The sequence below is a fragment of the Phytophthora parasitica genome, assembly GCF_000247585.1.
Source record: "Phytophthora parasitica INRA-310 unplaced genomic scaffold supercont2.8, whole genome shotgun sequence".
Lineage (NCBI taxonomy): Eukaryota > Oomycota > Peronosporomycetes > Peronosporales > Peronosporaceae > Phytophthora > Phytophthora nicotianae.
The window spans coordinates 1,685,544-1,701,438 of NW_008648994.1; the positions used below are offsets into that span (position 1 = coordinate 1,685,544).

A 15,895-nucleotide genomic window follows, 5' to 3' on the forward strand; every position below is an offset into this window, starting at 1 on the left:
AGTCATCTCCATAGCATCAACGCAGCCAGTGACTGCACAATCATAATTAAGCAGTAGCCAGAAGCTATATTCGTTGTTGACAGCTTTATTTATGTTGATTATCTGAGTCTGCCGGTCTGACGCCAAGGATATTCATAGGAACAGCACTATTCCCATGCCACACGCATCGCTGATGAAGTCCATACCGTCTGGATGGGAAGATTCGGGCAGTTATGAGTAACCTTCTAACCGAATCTGAGCCAATAAGCGCTCGAGCAGTCACTTGCGACCCCAGTCACGAATTGTCAGTCTGACACATTCTTCAACCCCCATGCCTGACACTAGACGCATCAAAGCAGAGCTCCTAATGAACCAGGTAGCGCCGCGTGAGCGCGCGTCGTCCGGCGGACTCAGCACTGAGGCCAGCAGTTCGTCTGAACTATCGGATCTCCTCCTAGTGAAAGATCGGCAGACGGCGCGCTCTGGATACGGCAGTACAACCCAAGAAGTTCCACTGGAAGTCGATGATGAAGTGGTGGTCAGCGACCAGATCTTGGTGTCCGCCATCGCTAACCTCAGCACAGCAGTACGTTGCAACGCGTACACTGCATTGGTATTGCAAGTAAGCTAACTATGTACTAGTATAATCTGGCAGTGATCAATTACGCGCTGATGATGCTGCAGCGATCGTATCCCAACTCGAGTCCAGAGCTGCGGTCTACTGTAGACTCGTGCTCGTTGGTGGGGGCCATTGTAGGACAGCTCACATTTGGCTATGTGGGGGCAGTAATGGGACGCAGAAAGGGGATGATCTTCACGCTGTTATTGTCCATTCTAGGTGCCGCATCAAGTGCACTACTACCATGGGGAACGGACTCGGTTTATCATGTACTAGCAGCATGTCGGTTTGTTTTGGGTGTCGGAGTTGGAGGCGTTTACCCGTTATCAGCAGCATCGGCTGTGGAGTCGACGCACAGTCACGATGAGCTCAAGAAGAGCAGGATTGTGGCCGCAGTCTTTAGCTTCCAGGGCATTGGACAGCTACTTGCACCGCTCATGGCCTACATCATGTTGGCTATGAACGCACAGCGTACAATCGGATGGAGAGTTCTGCTACTTGTTGGTGCGTTCCCCGGACTATTCGTGCTCCGACGAGCTTTCCAAGTAGAGGAGGACTTGCCGTCGCCAGTGACCCCACCGATTGAGCTTCGAAAGAGGGATTCAGAGGTGTCGTGTCGATCAAAGTTGTGGGATAAATTACGAGAAAGCTCGTCGCTGCAACGGAAGCTGTTCGGTGCCTGTGCAAGCTGGTTTCTGTTTGATATAACCTTCTACGGGAACGTCATCTTCACGCCTATTATTCTGCAGGACACGTACGGCTTGGACAAGCACCATTTCGCTGACGTTGCACTGTGCTCATTGGTTGTGGCAGCCATCGCTCTGCCGGGAAACCTGCTTACGGTGTGTATAGTCGGCAAGATCAGCTTCAAGGCGATTCAGATCATGGGGTTTGTCGTAATGGCGCTACTCTTCCTGGCACTTGGATCGTTCTACGAGCAACTGTTGGACTACAGGGGACTGCTGCTTGGTATGTACGCGCTCACGTTCTTCTTCTCGAATTTTGGACCAAACGTCGGCACGTTTTGTCTGCCAGCGGAGATCTTCTCGGAAGACGTGCGGGTCGAACTCAATGGAGTCGCTGCAGCAGCGGGGAAGCTCGGTGCTGCTATTGGAGCGGCTTCTTTTGGTATTGTCGAAGCTCGATTCGGCGTATCTTATCTTTTGGCACTGAGCGCGACAGTATCTCTGCTGGGAGCACTTGTTACATACAAGTTCATCCCAACGAAGCACTACACCGAGATAGACCACTAGACAAGCGCATGAGCGGCTTGGTTGTTGGCGTAACAATGACATTATATATCAATTTCCATACGGTGTGTTAGCTGTAGGTTTACCTGTCACCGACAATAATCAAGCCCGACAGGCTGTCGGGCTTGATTATTTGCGACGTGCTGCATTGCGCTCTCGTCTCGCCTTAAGCATCTTGTCTTGGTTGGCCACTTCGTCGCGAAATGCCTTCAGTAAATGACCACCAGCAAGGCTGTCGCCACCGCAAAGTTGCGTGAACCGAGCGTGTGTGAATCGAATGAGCATTCTGCCATCGACGGAGCTGTTGACGTTGTCAGCAAACTTTTGGAACTTGCCTTTGCGCACCGAGCAGAGCCAGTTCCTCACACGATCGTTGTCCCATTCTCGAATCGGAACCATGCGCTCCTCTTCGCCTTCTCCAGCTTCTTTCACATCGACGCGCTCAGTGCTGACGTGAGGAGTGTCTTCGAGCATTTGACCAGCACACAGCAAAGTGTGCAATGTGTGTTCCGTGTCGATTGATAACGGCGAGATCGTGGCGATCACACTAGCTCGAGAGTTGGCACTCCAGAGGCAGCTCTTCAAGATACGTGTGAGAACACTAGCGCGGTAGGGCACGAAGCCAGTGTTATCCTCACGCCCGATGGCACGAACGCACTCTTTCAGGGCCAAGTGGCTCTTGTTGATCTCAATGGCTTCTTTCCTGCGTGCAGCATCATGGTAGAACGAATCTTCGTTACGTTCGCTGCCTGCTAAATCCAGCAACACCAACTGTCCGTAGAGTTCACCGAGGGTATCACGTGAACTGCGACGGCGTAGATTGATGTAGCATACAAGATGAGAGCGCGAGGACTGGTGGTTCACTGTAGTCGACTCCGTCGAGCGCAAGTTCTTGACATTGTCGAGTACCTCTAATAGCGAATTGGTCGAATCGGCTTCCACTTCGGTCGCGCCCACCAAGCCCGTGTTGCCTTCACCGTCATCGCACACCAGAACCTTCGAGCGATCGTGAATGAGGTCTACAACGAAATACCAAGAGAAAGAGTTAATGCCAGGGTATCTGTCAATTCTTCCGCTATGGACGTACCATAGCACTTGGAACCGGCAATTTCAATGGCAGAAACTGAGACCACAAAGTCTACATCTCCCACAATCTCGGTGAAGAGGCCATCCGCGACGAACTGGAAGAATCCACTCATAGTGTACGTCTTGCCCGAGCCAGTCTGTCCGTACATCATGCAAACCGACTTGCCGCCCTGCATGGCATGCAACAGCAAGTGCTTGACGGCGTCTTCATAGATCGTCTCCGTGTTGACCTTCTCGTCGTAGCAAGTGGTGAACCGTTGGTGGTGCGAGACCACGTACTTGTGTCTCATGTCTGTACAGCACAGAGGGCAGGAGCGCTTGTTAAGAGTCCGACATCGCAGCGGTTGTTCTCATTTTTCTACCTACCCGGATACATTTTGCACTCGTGAATGACGATCTCGCGCTTTCCAACGGCTGTGATGACGTCGAACTCGTGCTTGCGCAACTCGTGAGACAGCAGCGGACGCTTGCGCACATACACATGCATGTGGTCACTGCCGGGGGGCTCCCTGTTCCCCTCGTTCTCTTCTCCATCAACTTCGAGATTCGATTGCAGGTATTTTTTGCGTAGCTCGCGCAACGTGCGTTGGAAATCTGCCGCATGAACCTTCCGCGCCGTCCTGGTCACGATAGTAAGTGGGGTAAGTGTAAAGATCTATGCAGCTGCTGTGTAAACTATTGATGCGCACCGCTTATCCATATTCTCGCCGGCAGGGCGCCATTCTCGGTCCGGCACCATCGCAAAATTCCCACTTGCGTTGTCGACGGCAAATTCTGAAGTGCCGGATCCAGTTGAAGTAATTCAGCCAGAATGATTGCGGAGTGGTTTTACTTGTGTGAGCCACATTATTGTCATGCTGTTTGAATTGCGCGCGAAGATGGTTGATTGGTTAAGAATTACTAATTTAACCCAATAATAATACTCCTAGTCTGAACCTGCGATCAGTTCCCAATCAAATTTCGAAGGAATTGCCACGAGACAGTTTCCCCCTCATTTCCCCTCTTGAGAACTTATCGGCACTGATCGTCGCCATGCCTTCGAGTCCTAATACTTACGTTCCTGATGTGAGCATGCTCTCAGCTGGACTCGGGTCGCAGGCAGCAGCGGCTACCAGCGTGGCCATGGCGCAGCAGGTGCAGGCGCAACAAGCGCAGGTCCAAGCTCAAGTGCAGGCGGCCCAGGCGGCCAGCCAGGCTGCTGCCGCGTCCTCCGAGGCCAGCCCCAGCCCGGCTCCCGCAGCCAAACCCAAGCGCCGCCGCCGGGCCGACGGTAGCGGCAACCTGACGGTGGAGCAGAAGCGCCGCATCTGCGAGAAGCACCGCAACACGCCCAAGATCACGCAGAAGGACCTATGTCGCTGGGCCAAGCTCGAGTTCAACCTCCAACGTGCTCCCACGCAGCCCACAATGAGTAACATCCTCAAGCACGAGCACATGTTTAAGGACAACGTGCTGGGTGTGCTCGGGTCGCAGCGCAAGACCATTCGTCCCACACGTCACGCTCATTTCGACCAGGTACTGGCCAATTGGGTCATGGAACGCCAGAATAAGGGCAACATCACGGGCGACATGATCAAGAGCAAGGGTCGAGAGCTCGTCAAGCAGATGGGTCTGGAGGGAAAGCTCGGCTTCTCCAATGGCTGGCTGGCCTCGTTCAAAGCGCGGCATGGCCTCATGAAACGCACCAATAACATGCAGAACGACAAGAGCAGTGGCAGTTCAACGTCGGCCGGCAAGGACGGCACCGCGTATGGAGGCATCCTGGACGCCAACAGCGGCATGTTGCCCAACGGCCTCTCAGTGGACCCCAACTACATGCTGCCTCCAGTCTCAATGGACTTGTCGCTCGAACAGATCCAGGAGATGCTGCGCGACTACGTGCCCAGTGACGTCTACACCGTGGACGAAACGGGTTTGTTCTTCCGAGCGTCGCCCAACAAGCTCGTGCAGGGCGATGAGGCCCAGTCCATGCTGGCCGATGAGGCCAGACTGACAGTGTTGCTGGCCGTGAACGCTGACGCCTCGGACCTCATGGAGCCATACATTATTGGCAACGTTGTGCCCCCGAAGAACATCAAGATGGCCTCCATCTCGCAGCTTGGTTACCACTATGTGTGCAGCAGTAAGGCGCGTATGACAGTCTTCATCTTCCAGCAGTGGCTGCGCGATTTCAACGCGCGTATGGCCAGCGCTCACCGCAATGTGGTGCTGCTGATGGACAATGCTCCGTCCCATGTGCTGGGCTGTGTAGCTCTGTCGAATGTACGTGTGGTTATGTTCGCTCCACACCTGGGAATGAAGGTACAGCCGATGCGTGGTGGCATTCTGACTGCGTTCAAGGGCAAATACCGTCTCAAGCACCTCACACTGGCCATTGATCACTTGGAAGACGGGCTGTCGGACATCTACCATGTGACGCAGATCCAGGCCATGAGTTGGATTGTCGATGCGTGGCAACAAACCTCGAAGGAGACGATTGTGAACGCGTGGAAGCCGCTGGGAATCACGGCACCGTTCACTTTGGACTCGAGTATGGAGGGAGACGACAAGAACGTGGAGGAAGAGCTCTGGGGGCTGCTCTATTGTCTACAGCTCAGTGGTATTGTGAACACAAAGGTGCTGGTGAACTCGCGTTGGGAGAACGATATCCACAAGCGTTTGAACGAAGACATGATCGAAGATCCCAAGGAGAATGATGAGGAGTTCCGTGTTCCTAACGCCGCTCCTGTTGAGCGGTCCCGGGTGGGAGGAGCCCACCTGTCCGCCAACAATGAGCAACAATCGGGTATCTCTGCCAAGGAGCAGCTCAAGTCGTTCCGTGATGTGATTCGCTACTTGGAACGCACCGGCTCGACTGACTCGCGAGATCCGCAGTTGATGAATGTGATCGAGTTTCTCAAGAAGAAGCAGCTCAGTCTGCGCTTCGACAATGCCAGCAACACGACGCTCACCATATAAGTCGAAGCCTACTCGCTCAGTGCGCTCTATATTTCATAAGTTTTCCATGTTTTTAATGCTCTGTTCAATTGTTGATCCTGTACTTTTATGGTGTTGATGGTGACAATGGCGACGTTACAGCATCAAGACACGGTAATTGATGTCGAGGTCTGGCGCCACTTCGTGATACAGATCGCTCTTTCGTCTCCACCACAAGGTCCCTGTACGCCGTCGTCTCCTCCTCCAGTGAGTTGAGCAGTCCAACGAGTCGAGCACGGAATGGTCGAGCGGCAGAACTCACTCTACTGGCAGCAGTCTCGGCGAGAGGAAGAAAGTCTTCGCGCTTGCTGCCTCCACAGGCTTCCGACGTTTTCAACACAGGTGCATCGAGCCAGGCCCCGTTCTCGTCCTGGTTACGAGTAGGAAGGCCGTCACAAGCCCCAGCCCACCAGTTGTGAATGTTGTTCATGCCAGCGTTTTTCGTATTCGTATTGGTAAGAGTCTTGAAATCAACCGCTGTAACAGGACGCGTCTGAAGAGTTCGAAGAGGTGACGGGAGTCCAGGAGTGACAGTGCTTGGCAAAGTAACAGGCAGTTTCTTCACTCGAAGCACCTCCATCTCGCTGCGAAGTGAATTCAATTCGTGCTCCCTGCTCATCAATTTTTCGTTTAAATTTGTCACGTCTTCGTGTTCCTGTCGAGAAGCACTCAACTTTGCCTGAAGTTGCTTCGAGAGTTTAGTCGACGCATCCAATTGCCGACGTAAAATTTCAGTCTCGGCGTTTTCGCCTTCTCGATACTGATGCTGTTGTCCTCGTAGGCGATGCAGCTCGGTGCTCATTCCTCGGGCACTCTCCTCTAAAAGCTCTAATTTCTTCTCTAACTGAGAAATCGTTGCGCTTGCGTCTTGCAACTCGCGTTGTTGCTGATGAATAATTTGCTCCTGACTTCGATGACGAGACTCCAGTTGCTGCTCTGTCACGTCCATCAATGCTCGATGAGCGTGCTCTTGTGTCTCGTGGTCGCGCATCATAGTCGTTAAAGCCATCCGCAAGCTCTGCATCTCAGCACGCACCAACTCGTCTGCGATGAAGTCGTCAGCATCGTCAGTGGGGTTTTCACTAGCAGTAGCGACACGATCTGAAGCCAGTAAATCGTCGATAGGTTGGTGTTTTATGGCATCAATATCAAGGACTGATCCACGGGACTTACAAGCCTCGCATCGTGTCATTTCGAGCTGACGAATGTAGCTGTGAAGGTTTTCAATTTTCCTCTGCAACATCGTTAGTAGCTCGCTGTATTCTGCTGCAGCACCAGCATTCTCCTTGTTGACATGGGGGTTATTCTGAATATTCTTTGCTCGAGAACCGAATCGCAGAGTTGACAGAGTCTCGTCCAAGTGTTGAATGCTGGCCGAGCAAGTGAGTAGCAAGTGTGTCTTGGCGTTGCCTCCGAGCGATGTCTGCAACAAACGCGTCAATTTACTGTCTCGGTATGGAATATGTTTAACTCTCTCGTCGGTCAGTGCATTAATCACGTTCCCTAGAGCAGAAAGAGACTACATCCAAATCACCATAACTTCTCACATTGACAAATGATGCTTCACTGGCTTACCCGGTTAATGTGCTTAGCCTCCTCCATTCGCACACCCGTTGCTGCTGTCTTTTGCACCTTCTCCGATCCAGCTAAATCCACGACGAACAGTTTGCCTCGCACCTTGGTTCCAGTTGCAATATGTTTCTTGGTGAGAGTCAGGATCAACACTGAATGGCTACGACTAGAGTCAGCGTTCATGAATGTTGAGCCGGTAGATCTTTGCGCGTTGCCTCTCGACAGTACTGCCATTCCGCCTGCTACGGATGAGATAGTGATCTCACTCGCACCTTCAACACGAACGTCATGCTCTTTATCCTCTCGAAGGCGGAGAGATCTCGAACTATGAGGAAGTAGTAGATCACGTAATTTCTCCTGGTAAACCTCAACGAAGCTTGCGGTGAGTGCTACATCGTACTCGGTTGGGTCGATGCGAGCCATTTCTTCAAAAATGGTCTCCATTGCACGTGGAATGAGGCCTCGAGTCTCTGGTGTTTGCCCACCTACGACTGTGTACGTCTTACCACTACCCGTTTGTCCGTAGGCAATAATGGTGCAGTTGTATCCAACCAGTAAGTCAGCAACAAATGGCCGGCCAACTGCTTCGAACACTTCTTCCTGGGTCGACTGAGCCGAGTACACTCCATCGAAGCATGAGTATGCTGTTCCTCTAGTGTCTGAATCAACTGCCGACACACTGTTACTATCAGTATTAGGCGTTGACGCGCTCACCACTACGACTCGACGGGCTGATGTATCCACGTTTACACAGGGAGACCTCCCTGAACAAGCCTCATGGCGAACTCGACAGCTAACCTGAATCCCTCGAGTTGCCATTGACACGACAGGCCTGTTATATTCTAAGAATACATGGCCTAACGTGGAAAACCCAAGCGCCGTTTTCTAGGACAAGCCGGTGCATTCCACCATGCACATAGCTTGCTTGCCGCAGTAAGGTACGCAGCTACCTTTTGTTTGTTGAAGTCCAAACTTCACTGTCCAAACTGAAGATCGGGTCGCAACCGTCGATCCTTGAGACAGTCGAGTGATCAGAGATCCAAGATCCCTGCACCGTGAATGAATTTACTTGCTCGACGACTAGGCGATCGCAAGTTTTTACATGTAGTAAACCTAGACGGTTTAACCGACAGATCTCATGCTTGCTGACAGAAAATCCCACAAAGACTTGTGTCGATCGTCGGACCACCGACATTCCGAAAGGAGCTTTGACCCGCGCTCTGATGTACCCGCGCACCAAGGCCAACACGGCCATCATCACCATATTGTCACTGGCAATATGCCAACACCTCCGCCTTTGAAAACAAGCTCACCCCTCCACTCATTTACTGCATGGCGAAATTGGCGTCCAGCTGTGGCGTGAAAACATGGACGTGAGCACAATCATCGGAGCGCTGGAGCTTGGCGGATTTTGCTCACAGAGCATGCAGAGACGGACGCTAGCAATTCGCGCATGAACGCTCAGCGCACGCGTTTTGATGCGTGGCGGGGAATGGTGGCTGCATTGCAAGTAACCCACGATAACGCTGCGATGCCGGTTCCCGCGCATGGTCGGACTCCGGGACGAGATCGTACGTTGCGGTGGTTTTAACGTCTTACCGCCGGTGCTGGATCGAAGGTCGAAAACCGCCTTTTGTTGCCAACGCTTTTGGTGCCGTCCTTCGTGTCAGCAAGCACCGCGACTGTCGATTCGTTTCACGGGCTCTGCTGACGCCGGAGCCCGAACCGCAGTTGTGCGCGTAAGGCAGTCTCGTCGCTGGAATTTGATTGCTCGCACATCAAGTGTCGCACCGCTTCAATTGTGTCTCGCATTGTGGATACCCCGGCGGCGCCGGCACTGCTGAAGCCGACGCTGGAGCACAACTGTCGTCCTGCGCTCATGCGTTAATCTGCTATCGTCGTACTCTGTGTGCTTGTCTTGTTGCCGCGGAACCAACGACGATGGCGCTGTCGCTACGGACACCAAACGTCATTTTGCCAGTCATCTCATCAGCGGTTAGGGTTGTCGAGTCAACCGCATTTTTTCCAGTACTTGTGCGCGCAATCAAGACTCGGCATCAACGCGCACGGGTGTGATGAGCGGATGATGCGCAACTCCCTTGGTCGCCGCTTGTCTTGTCTCGTCGGTGCGAGAGCGCTTGTGCCGCCCCACTCATTCCTGAATTTGCGCAGCGAGCGCGACATCGACTTTACACATTACACAGAGACCAGCAGCTACAGAGCTAGCAAGTTCGTTTGTCGTCTAGTATGTCGACCACCTCGGACCAGGAGAGGACCCCGGGCCACGAGTCCGGCGCGGCGCTCATGGCGTACGGGCCGGAAGTGCTGCACGACTACGTGGCCACACGCTTCGAGGCGGCACTAGGCCGCACCATGCCACAGATGGAAGTACGCTTCAATAACCTGTCGATCACCGCTGACGTGGTGGTGGTCGAGGAGGACGAGAGCAAGACGGAACTGCCGACGCTCTGGAACACAGCCAAGAAGAGCCTGGCCAAGCTGTCGGCCAAGAAACACGTAGTACGCAAGGAGATCCTGCGCAACGCCAGCGGTGTACTCAAGCCGGGAACCATCACATTGGTGCTGGGCCAGCCCGGCTCGGGCAAGTCATCGCTTATGAAGGTGCTGAGCGGTCGCTTCCCGCTCGAGAAGAACATTACGATCGAGGGCGACGTGACGTACAACGGCGTGGCACAGGCCGAGATCATGCGTCGCCTGCCGCAGTTCGTGGCCTACGTGACACAGCGTGACAAGCACTTCCCCACACTCACCGTCAAGGAGACGCTCGAATACGCGCACCGTTTCTGCGGCGGTGAGATGTCCAAACGTGCCGAGGAGAAGCTGTCCAAGGGTACGCCGGAGGAGAACAAGGCTGCACTGGAGGCGGCACGGGCGCTGTTCGCACACTACCCGGACGTGGTGATCCAGCAGCTCGGACTGGAGAACTGCCAGGACACGATCGTGGGCAATGGCATGATGCGCGGTGTGTCTGGAGGCGAACGTAAGCGCGTGACGACTGGCGAGATGGAGTTCGGCATGAAGTACGTGACACTCATGGACGAGATCAGCACGGGTCTGGACAGTGCGGCGACATACGACATCATTAAGACACAGCGCAGCATCGCCAAGAAGCTGCAGAAGACGGTGGTGATCGCGCTACTGCAGCCGGCGCCGGAGGTGTTCGAGCTGTTCGACGACGTGATCATCCTGAACGAGGGCGAGGTCATGTACCACGGCCCGCGCGACCAGGTTGTGGGTCACTTCGAGAGTCTGGGCTTCAAGTGTCCGCCCGAACGTGACGTGGCCGACTACCTTTTGGATCTGGGAACAAACCAGCAGTACAAGTATGAGGTGCCACTGCCGTCGGGCATGGCGCATCACCCGCGTCTGGCAAGTGAATTCGCAGAGTACTACCGTCGCTCGAGTATCCACCGCGACATGTTGGCGGCACTGGAGGCTCCGTATGACCCGGAGCTGCTGGAGAACGTGAGCAACGACATCGACCCGATGCCAGAATTCCACCAGTCATTCTGGGACAACACGTGGACACTCATGGAGCGTCAGAACAAGGTGACCATGCGCAACACGGCGTTCCTCAAGGGCCGTGGCCTCATGGTCATCGTCATGGGTCTCATTAACGCGTCGACGTTCTGGAATGTGGACCCGGTGAACGTCCAGGTGTTGCTGGGTGTGCTGTTCCAGGCCGTGTTGTTCCTGTCTCTGGGTCAGGCCTCACAGATCCCGACGTTCATGGCTGCACGTGACATCTTCTACAAACAACGTGGCGCCAACTTCTACCGCACGGCGGCGTACGTGCTTTCGTGCTCGGTGTCCCAAGTGCCACTGGCGTTCGCAGAGACCATCGTGTTCGGCCCGCTGGTGTACTGGTTGTGCGGCTTCGTGTCGTCGGCTGGCGCGTTCATCATCTACCTGATCATGCTGATGCTGACGAACCTGGCGTTCGCGGCGTGGTTCTTCTTCATCGCGTCCATCTCGCCGGACCTTCACGTGTCCAAGCCGATTGCCATGATCACGATCCTGTTCTTCGTACTGTTCGCCGGCTTCATCGTGGCCAAGAGCCAAATGCCCGACTGGCTCGTGTGGATCTACTGGATCGACCCGATCGCGTGGTGCCTGCGCGCCTTGGCTGTAAACCAGTACCGCTCGTCCATCTTCGAGGTGTGCGTGTACGAGGGCGTGGACTACTGCTCGGACTTTGGCATGTACATGGGTGAATACTACCTGTCGATGTACGACGTGCCGTCAGCGAAGACGTGGATTATCTACGGTATCATCTTCATGATCGTGGCGTATGTGGTGTTCATGTTCTTGGGCTGCTTGGTGCTGGAGTACAAGCGCTACGAAAGTCCGGAACACACGATTCTGGCGAAGAAGACGGTGGACGAGAACGAGGCCGGCAGCTACGCACTTGTGGCGACCCCGAAGAAGAGCAAGTCGCACAACGACGGCGAAGCTTTCGTGGTTGAAGTGAAGGAACGTGAGAAGAACTTCACGCCCGTGACGGTGGCGTTCCAGGACTTATGGTACTCGGTGCCGAACCCGAAGAACCCGAAGGAGAGTCTGGATCTGCTGAAGGGCGTGAGTGGCTTTGCGATGCCTGGCTCGGTGACGGCGTTGATGGGCTCGTCCGGTGCTGGAAAGACAACATTGATGGACGTGATCGCCGGTAGGAAAACGGGTGGCACGATCAAGGGCAAGATTCTGCTGAATGGCTACGAGGCGAACGACCTGGCCATCCGTCGATGCACGGGCTACTGCGAGCAGATGGACGTGCACTCGGAGGCGTCGACGTTCCGTGAGGCTTTCACGTTCAGTGCGTTCCTTCGTCAGGACAGCAGCGTGCCCGACAGCAAGAAGTACGACTCGGTGGACGAAGTGCTGGACCTGCTGGACATGCACGACATCGCGGACCAGATCATCCGCGGCAGTTCGGTGGAGCAGATGAAGCGCCTGACGATCGGTGTGGAGCTGGCTGCGCAGCCCAGTGTGATTTTCCTGGACGAGCCTACGAGTGGACTGGATGCTCGGTCGGCCAAGCTGATCATGGACGGCGTCCGCAAGGTGGCGGACAGCGGACGGACCATCGTGTGCACGATCCACCAGCCGTCGTCGGAGGTGTTCTACCTGTTCGACAACCTGCTGCTACTGAAGCGTGGTGGCGAGACGGTGTTTGTTGGTGAACTGGGCGAGAAGTGCCGTAAACTGGTGGAATACTTCGAGTCGATCCCCGGCGTGGCTCCTCTTCCGAAGGGCTATAACCCGGCGACGTGGATGTTGGAGGTGATCGGTGCTGGTGTGGGACATGCTGCCGGCACGACGGACTTCGTGGAGGCTTTCAAGAAGAGTGAGGAGAAGCGCATTCTGGACGCGAACCTGGCCAAGGAGGGCGTGACGATCCCGTCGCCCGACTTCCCGGAGATGGTATTCACGAAGAAGCGCGCCGCGGACTCGTTGACGCAGGCCCGGTTCCTCGTCGGTCGCTTTATGGACATGTACTGGCGCACGCCGTCGTACAACTTGACTCGCATTATTGTGACGTTCCTGTTGGCGCTGGTGTTCGGTCTGCTGTTCCTGGACGGTGACTACACGAGCTACCAGGGCATCAACGGCGGTGTGGGTATGGTGTTCATGACGACGCTGTTCAATGGTATCGTGTCGTTCAACAGCGTTTTGCCAATTTCGTGCGAGGAGCGTGAGTCATTCTACCGCGAACGTGCCGCGCAGACGTACAACGCGTTGTGGTACTTTGTGGGCTCGACGTTGGCGGAGATCCCGTATGTGTTCGCGAGTGGCTTCATCTTCACGTTCGTGTGGTTCTTCATGGTGGGCTTCACGGGCTTCGGCACGGCACTGCTGTACTGGGTGAACATCTCTCTGCTGATCCTGTTGCAGACGTACATGGGTCAATTTCTGGCGTACGCGATGCCGAGTGTGGAGGTGGCGGCTATCATCGGCGTGCTGATGAACTCGATCTTCTTCTTGTTCATGGGCTTCAACCCTCCTGCGAACGCAATCCCGAGCGGCTACAAGTGGCTGTACGCTATCACACCGCAGCGTTACCCGTTGGCCATCCTTGGTTCGCTGGTGTTTGGACAGTGTGATGTGGACCCGACGTGGAACGAGACGACGCAGGCGTACGAAAATATTGGCTCGCAGCTCGGTTGCCAGCCTTTGACGGGCCTGCCAGTGTCGATCGACCACATCACGGTGAAGGACTACGTGGGCTCAGTGTTCGGCATGTACCACTCGGACATGTGGACGCAATTTGGCTACGTGTTCATCTTCATCGCGGTGTTCCGTGTGCTGGCACTGCTGTCACTGCGCTTCCTGAACCACCAGAAGAGATAAGGTGAAGAAGATATGTTAGAACCGGGAGCAGTAGCAGCTCAGCTCCCTTAGAAACACAATTTTTGAACAAAATAAATCTACATGGTAACTTACAACTCCAATACTGTATTGTGTCGATCGTTCATGTGCTTAAATCTCAGTGGTAACTCGGTGGTCGGACGTGGCTGTGTTTCACGAAATCTACATGTACGTGTACAGATCAGGATGCTGTGCAAACATTGTTGATCAGGATGCTGTGCAAACTTTGTTGGTTCTAAACTCTATGAGTTTGGCCGTCCGCTGTAGCAACAAGATTGTGTGCTACGCGCGTCGTCGAGTAAAAGAGATTCCATCATGCGCACTATCTCGGATCCGTCTTCGTTGCCTGAGGTTTCAGCGAGTTGTAAGAACTGCTCAATATTAGCTGTGTCTTCTCTTGCTCCAGCCGCCTCGCCGTGTGGAATGAAGCGGATGAAGGTCAGGATAGCAGTCGGCATTCCGAGTTCTTTATGTGTTTTCACGTCAGTCGGGCGCACAACTGACCAGCCAGTTTCGTCCGCATGAAAGTGACTGAGCTCACCCTCGCCCTGAGTATGAGCTCGCCACAGAATTACTGCTTGCTCGTCTTCAACCCACTTTCGAAGCACAATCCGGATCACCAAGCTTGCAGGTTTATCCGAGTCTTCCACTCGGAACTTGACGGCGAGCATGTTCTCAGGATCAGATACACCTCTATACTGGAGGCGACACTTTTGTTGATGTCGAAGACGCATCGATTGCCACAAAGCAGTACCAGTCTGTTGACTATTGAAAGGGGTCAACTGTACACCCAAACTCTCGTAGTATTCCGCATTCCCATCGTTCAACCGCTTCGGATCCGGGTGGAACGAAGCCAGAGAGGTATTGAGGACACCCCAAGCGGTGAGAATACTGCCCACCTGGCTGTAAGCCACGTCCATATCCTGTAGGTATTTCTCAAACAGCGTTTTGTCTTCTGCTGTCAGAGGCGTCCCCTCTCCAGTTCTATCCTCCTGGTGTGCCCCCTGTAAATGCTGTTGCACCTTCTCGCCAAGCTCTCGAAGGAGTTTTGTGCGCGTTGCAACGATCTCTCGAAGGCGACGGCGTTCGGCTTCAGCCTTCAGCCGACTCTGCAGCTGACGGATGGCGACGGCTTGCCACACAGGCATGGACGGCGTCACCACGTGACGTTCGCTCTGCTTCGCTTGTAGCTCGACCAGTTCGCCCGCTAGCTCCTTCGCTTGTTGCTTGAGCAGCTCCCTCTCATTCTCAATTTTCTTGCAATATTTGAGTCGCCTCTTGGCTGCGTTAGCATTCCGTATCTTGCGGCGTTCTGCCAATGTTTGGTTTCGTGAAGTCTTGTTTTCCTCGGAGGAAGGAGTGCTGCAGGACGAGAGCAGCGCCTCCGTCTCCGCTACGAGTTGGTGACTAGCGGACAGCAGCCCCGCAGGACTAGCTACCGCTGTGGGTACATGACGGATCGCTTCGGCCGCTGTAGGGGTCTCGAAATCGCCCAGGAGCTCCGATATCTCAGACAGAAATGCCGCTTCATCCGGGTGAATCATCATGACGCCACGACAAACACCGAAAAACGAAAGTGACGCTGGCTTTTCAATTACTGGCTACCATACAAAATCCAAGTTGAGTATTTTGATAACGATGAGTCCATAAACAATTGTAATGGAAAGTTTGCAACATGTCGACAAGAATCTCAAGTTGAGATACTACTGTAGTACATGTAATTGCAACATCGTGTACTGTAGACGTTATTACATCCTAGCCGAAGCTGATGTACAAACTCAAATGACTTAAAGATTTTGTGTCTGAATGCTCAACATGCACCTCGAAGCAACAAATCCAAGCACACTGTGTCAGCTTGAAGTAAATATTATATTAATAAGTATTATATAGGAATGTCAACTGAAAACCTGGCCTCGAAAGTACACAGTATTTTCTTACAACTCGCTGAAACCTCAGGCAACGAAGACGGATCCGAGATAGTGCGCATGATGGAATCTCTTTTACTCGACGACGCGCGTAGCACACA

General features: G+C 53.9%; 6 protein-coding genes across 10 annotated transcripts; 3 read left to right on the forward strand and 3 right to left on the reverse strand.

Moving 5' to 3' along the window:
- Window positions 1-54: 54 nt before the first annotated feature.
- PPTG_06065 (hypothetical protein) lies at window positions 55-3,740 on the reverse strand. Of its 4 annotated transcripts, XM_008899825.1 has the most exons (4): window positions 3,624-3,740; window positions 3,301-3,554; window positions 2,936-3,226; window positions 55-2,867 (listed from the first exon to the last, which is right to left on the reverse strand). In XM_008899825.1, the coding sequence occupies exons 1-4, from the start codon at window positions 3,671-3,673 to the stop codon at window positions 1,978-1,980; spliced, it is 1,485 nt and encodes a 494-aa protein (XP_008898073.1). In that variant the 5' UTR covers window positions 3,674-3,740; the 3' UTR covers window positions 55-1,977. The 4 variants fall into 4 exon arrangements, with proteins under 4 accessions (XP_008898073.1, XP_008898076.1, XP_008898074.1 ...); XM_008899828.1 differs by having other exon boundaries at window positions 2,936-3,554; XM_008899826.1 differs by having other exon boundaries at window positions 3,301-3,740.
- On the forward strand, window positions 227-1,945 carry PPTG_06064. 2 transcript variants are annotated; one of them, XM_008899824.1, is made up of 3 exons: window positions 227-565; window positions 622-1,567; window positions 1,634-1,945. In XM_008899824.1, the coding sequence occupies exons 1-3, from the start codon at window positions 311-313 to the stop codon at window positions 1,849-1,851; spliced, it is 1,419 nt and encodes a 472-aa protein (XP_008898072.1). In that variant the 5' UTR covers window positions 227-310; the 3' UTR covers window positions 1,852-1,945. The 2 variants fall into 2 exon arrangements, with proteins under 2 accessions (XP_008898072.1, XP_008898071.1); XM_008899823.1 differs by having other exon boundaries at window positions 622-1,945.
- A 2,168-nt stretch (window positions 3,741-5,908) lies between the features above and the next one.
- Window positions 5,909-8,301, reverse strand: PPTG_06066 (hypothetical protein; the record flags this gene model as incomplete). Its single annotated transcript, XM_008899829.1, has 2 exons — window positions 5,909-7,429; window positions 7,486-8,301. 2 exons carry the CDS (start codon window positions 8,299-8,301, stop codon window positions 5,978-5,980), a joined length of 2,268 nt encoding a protein of 755 aa, XP_008898077.1. The 3' UTR covers window positions 5,909-5,977.
- Window positions 8,302-8,935: 634 nt separating this feature from the next.
- On the forward strand, window positions 8,936-9,370 carry PPTG_21815 (hypothetical protein; the record flags this gene model as incomplete). The annotated part of the gene is made up of 2 exons (XM_008900003.1): window positions 8,936-9,053; window positions 9,231-9,370. The coding sequence occupies 2 exons, from the start codon at window positions 8,936-8,938 to the stop codon at window positions 9,368-9,370; spliced, it is 258 nt and encodes an 85-aa protein (XP_008898251.1).
- A 359-nt stretch (window positions 9,371-9,729) lies between these two features.
- On the forward strand, window positions 9,730-13,851 carry PPTG_06067 (hypothetical protein; the record flags this gene model as incomplete). The annotated part of the gene is made up of 1 exon (XM_008899830.1): window positions 9,730-13,851. The coding sequence occupies one exon, from the start codon at window positions 9,730-9,732 to the stop codon at window positions 13,849-13,851; it is 4,122 nt and encodes a 1,373-aa protein (XP_008898078.1).
- Window positions 13,775-15,457, reverse strand: PPTG_06068 (hypothetical protein). Its single transcript, XM_008899831.1, has one exon. The coding sequence runs from the start codon at window positions 15,414-15,416 to the stop codon at window positions 14,112-14,114; it is 1,305 nt and encodes a 434-aa protein (XP_008898079.1). The 5' UTR covers window positions 15,417-15,457; the 3' UTR covers window positions 13,775-14,111.
- Between the last annotated feature and the right edge of the window lie 438 nt (window positions 15,458-15,895).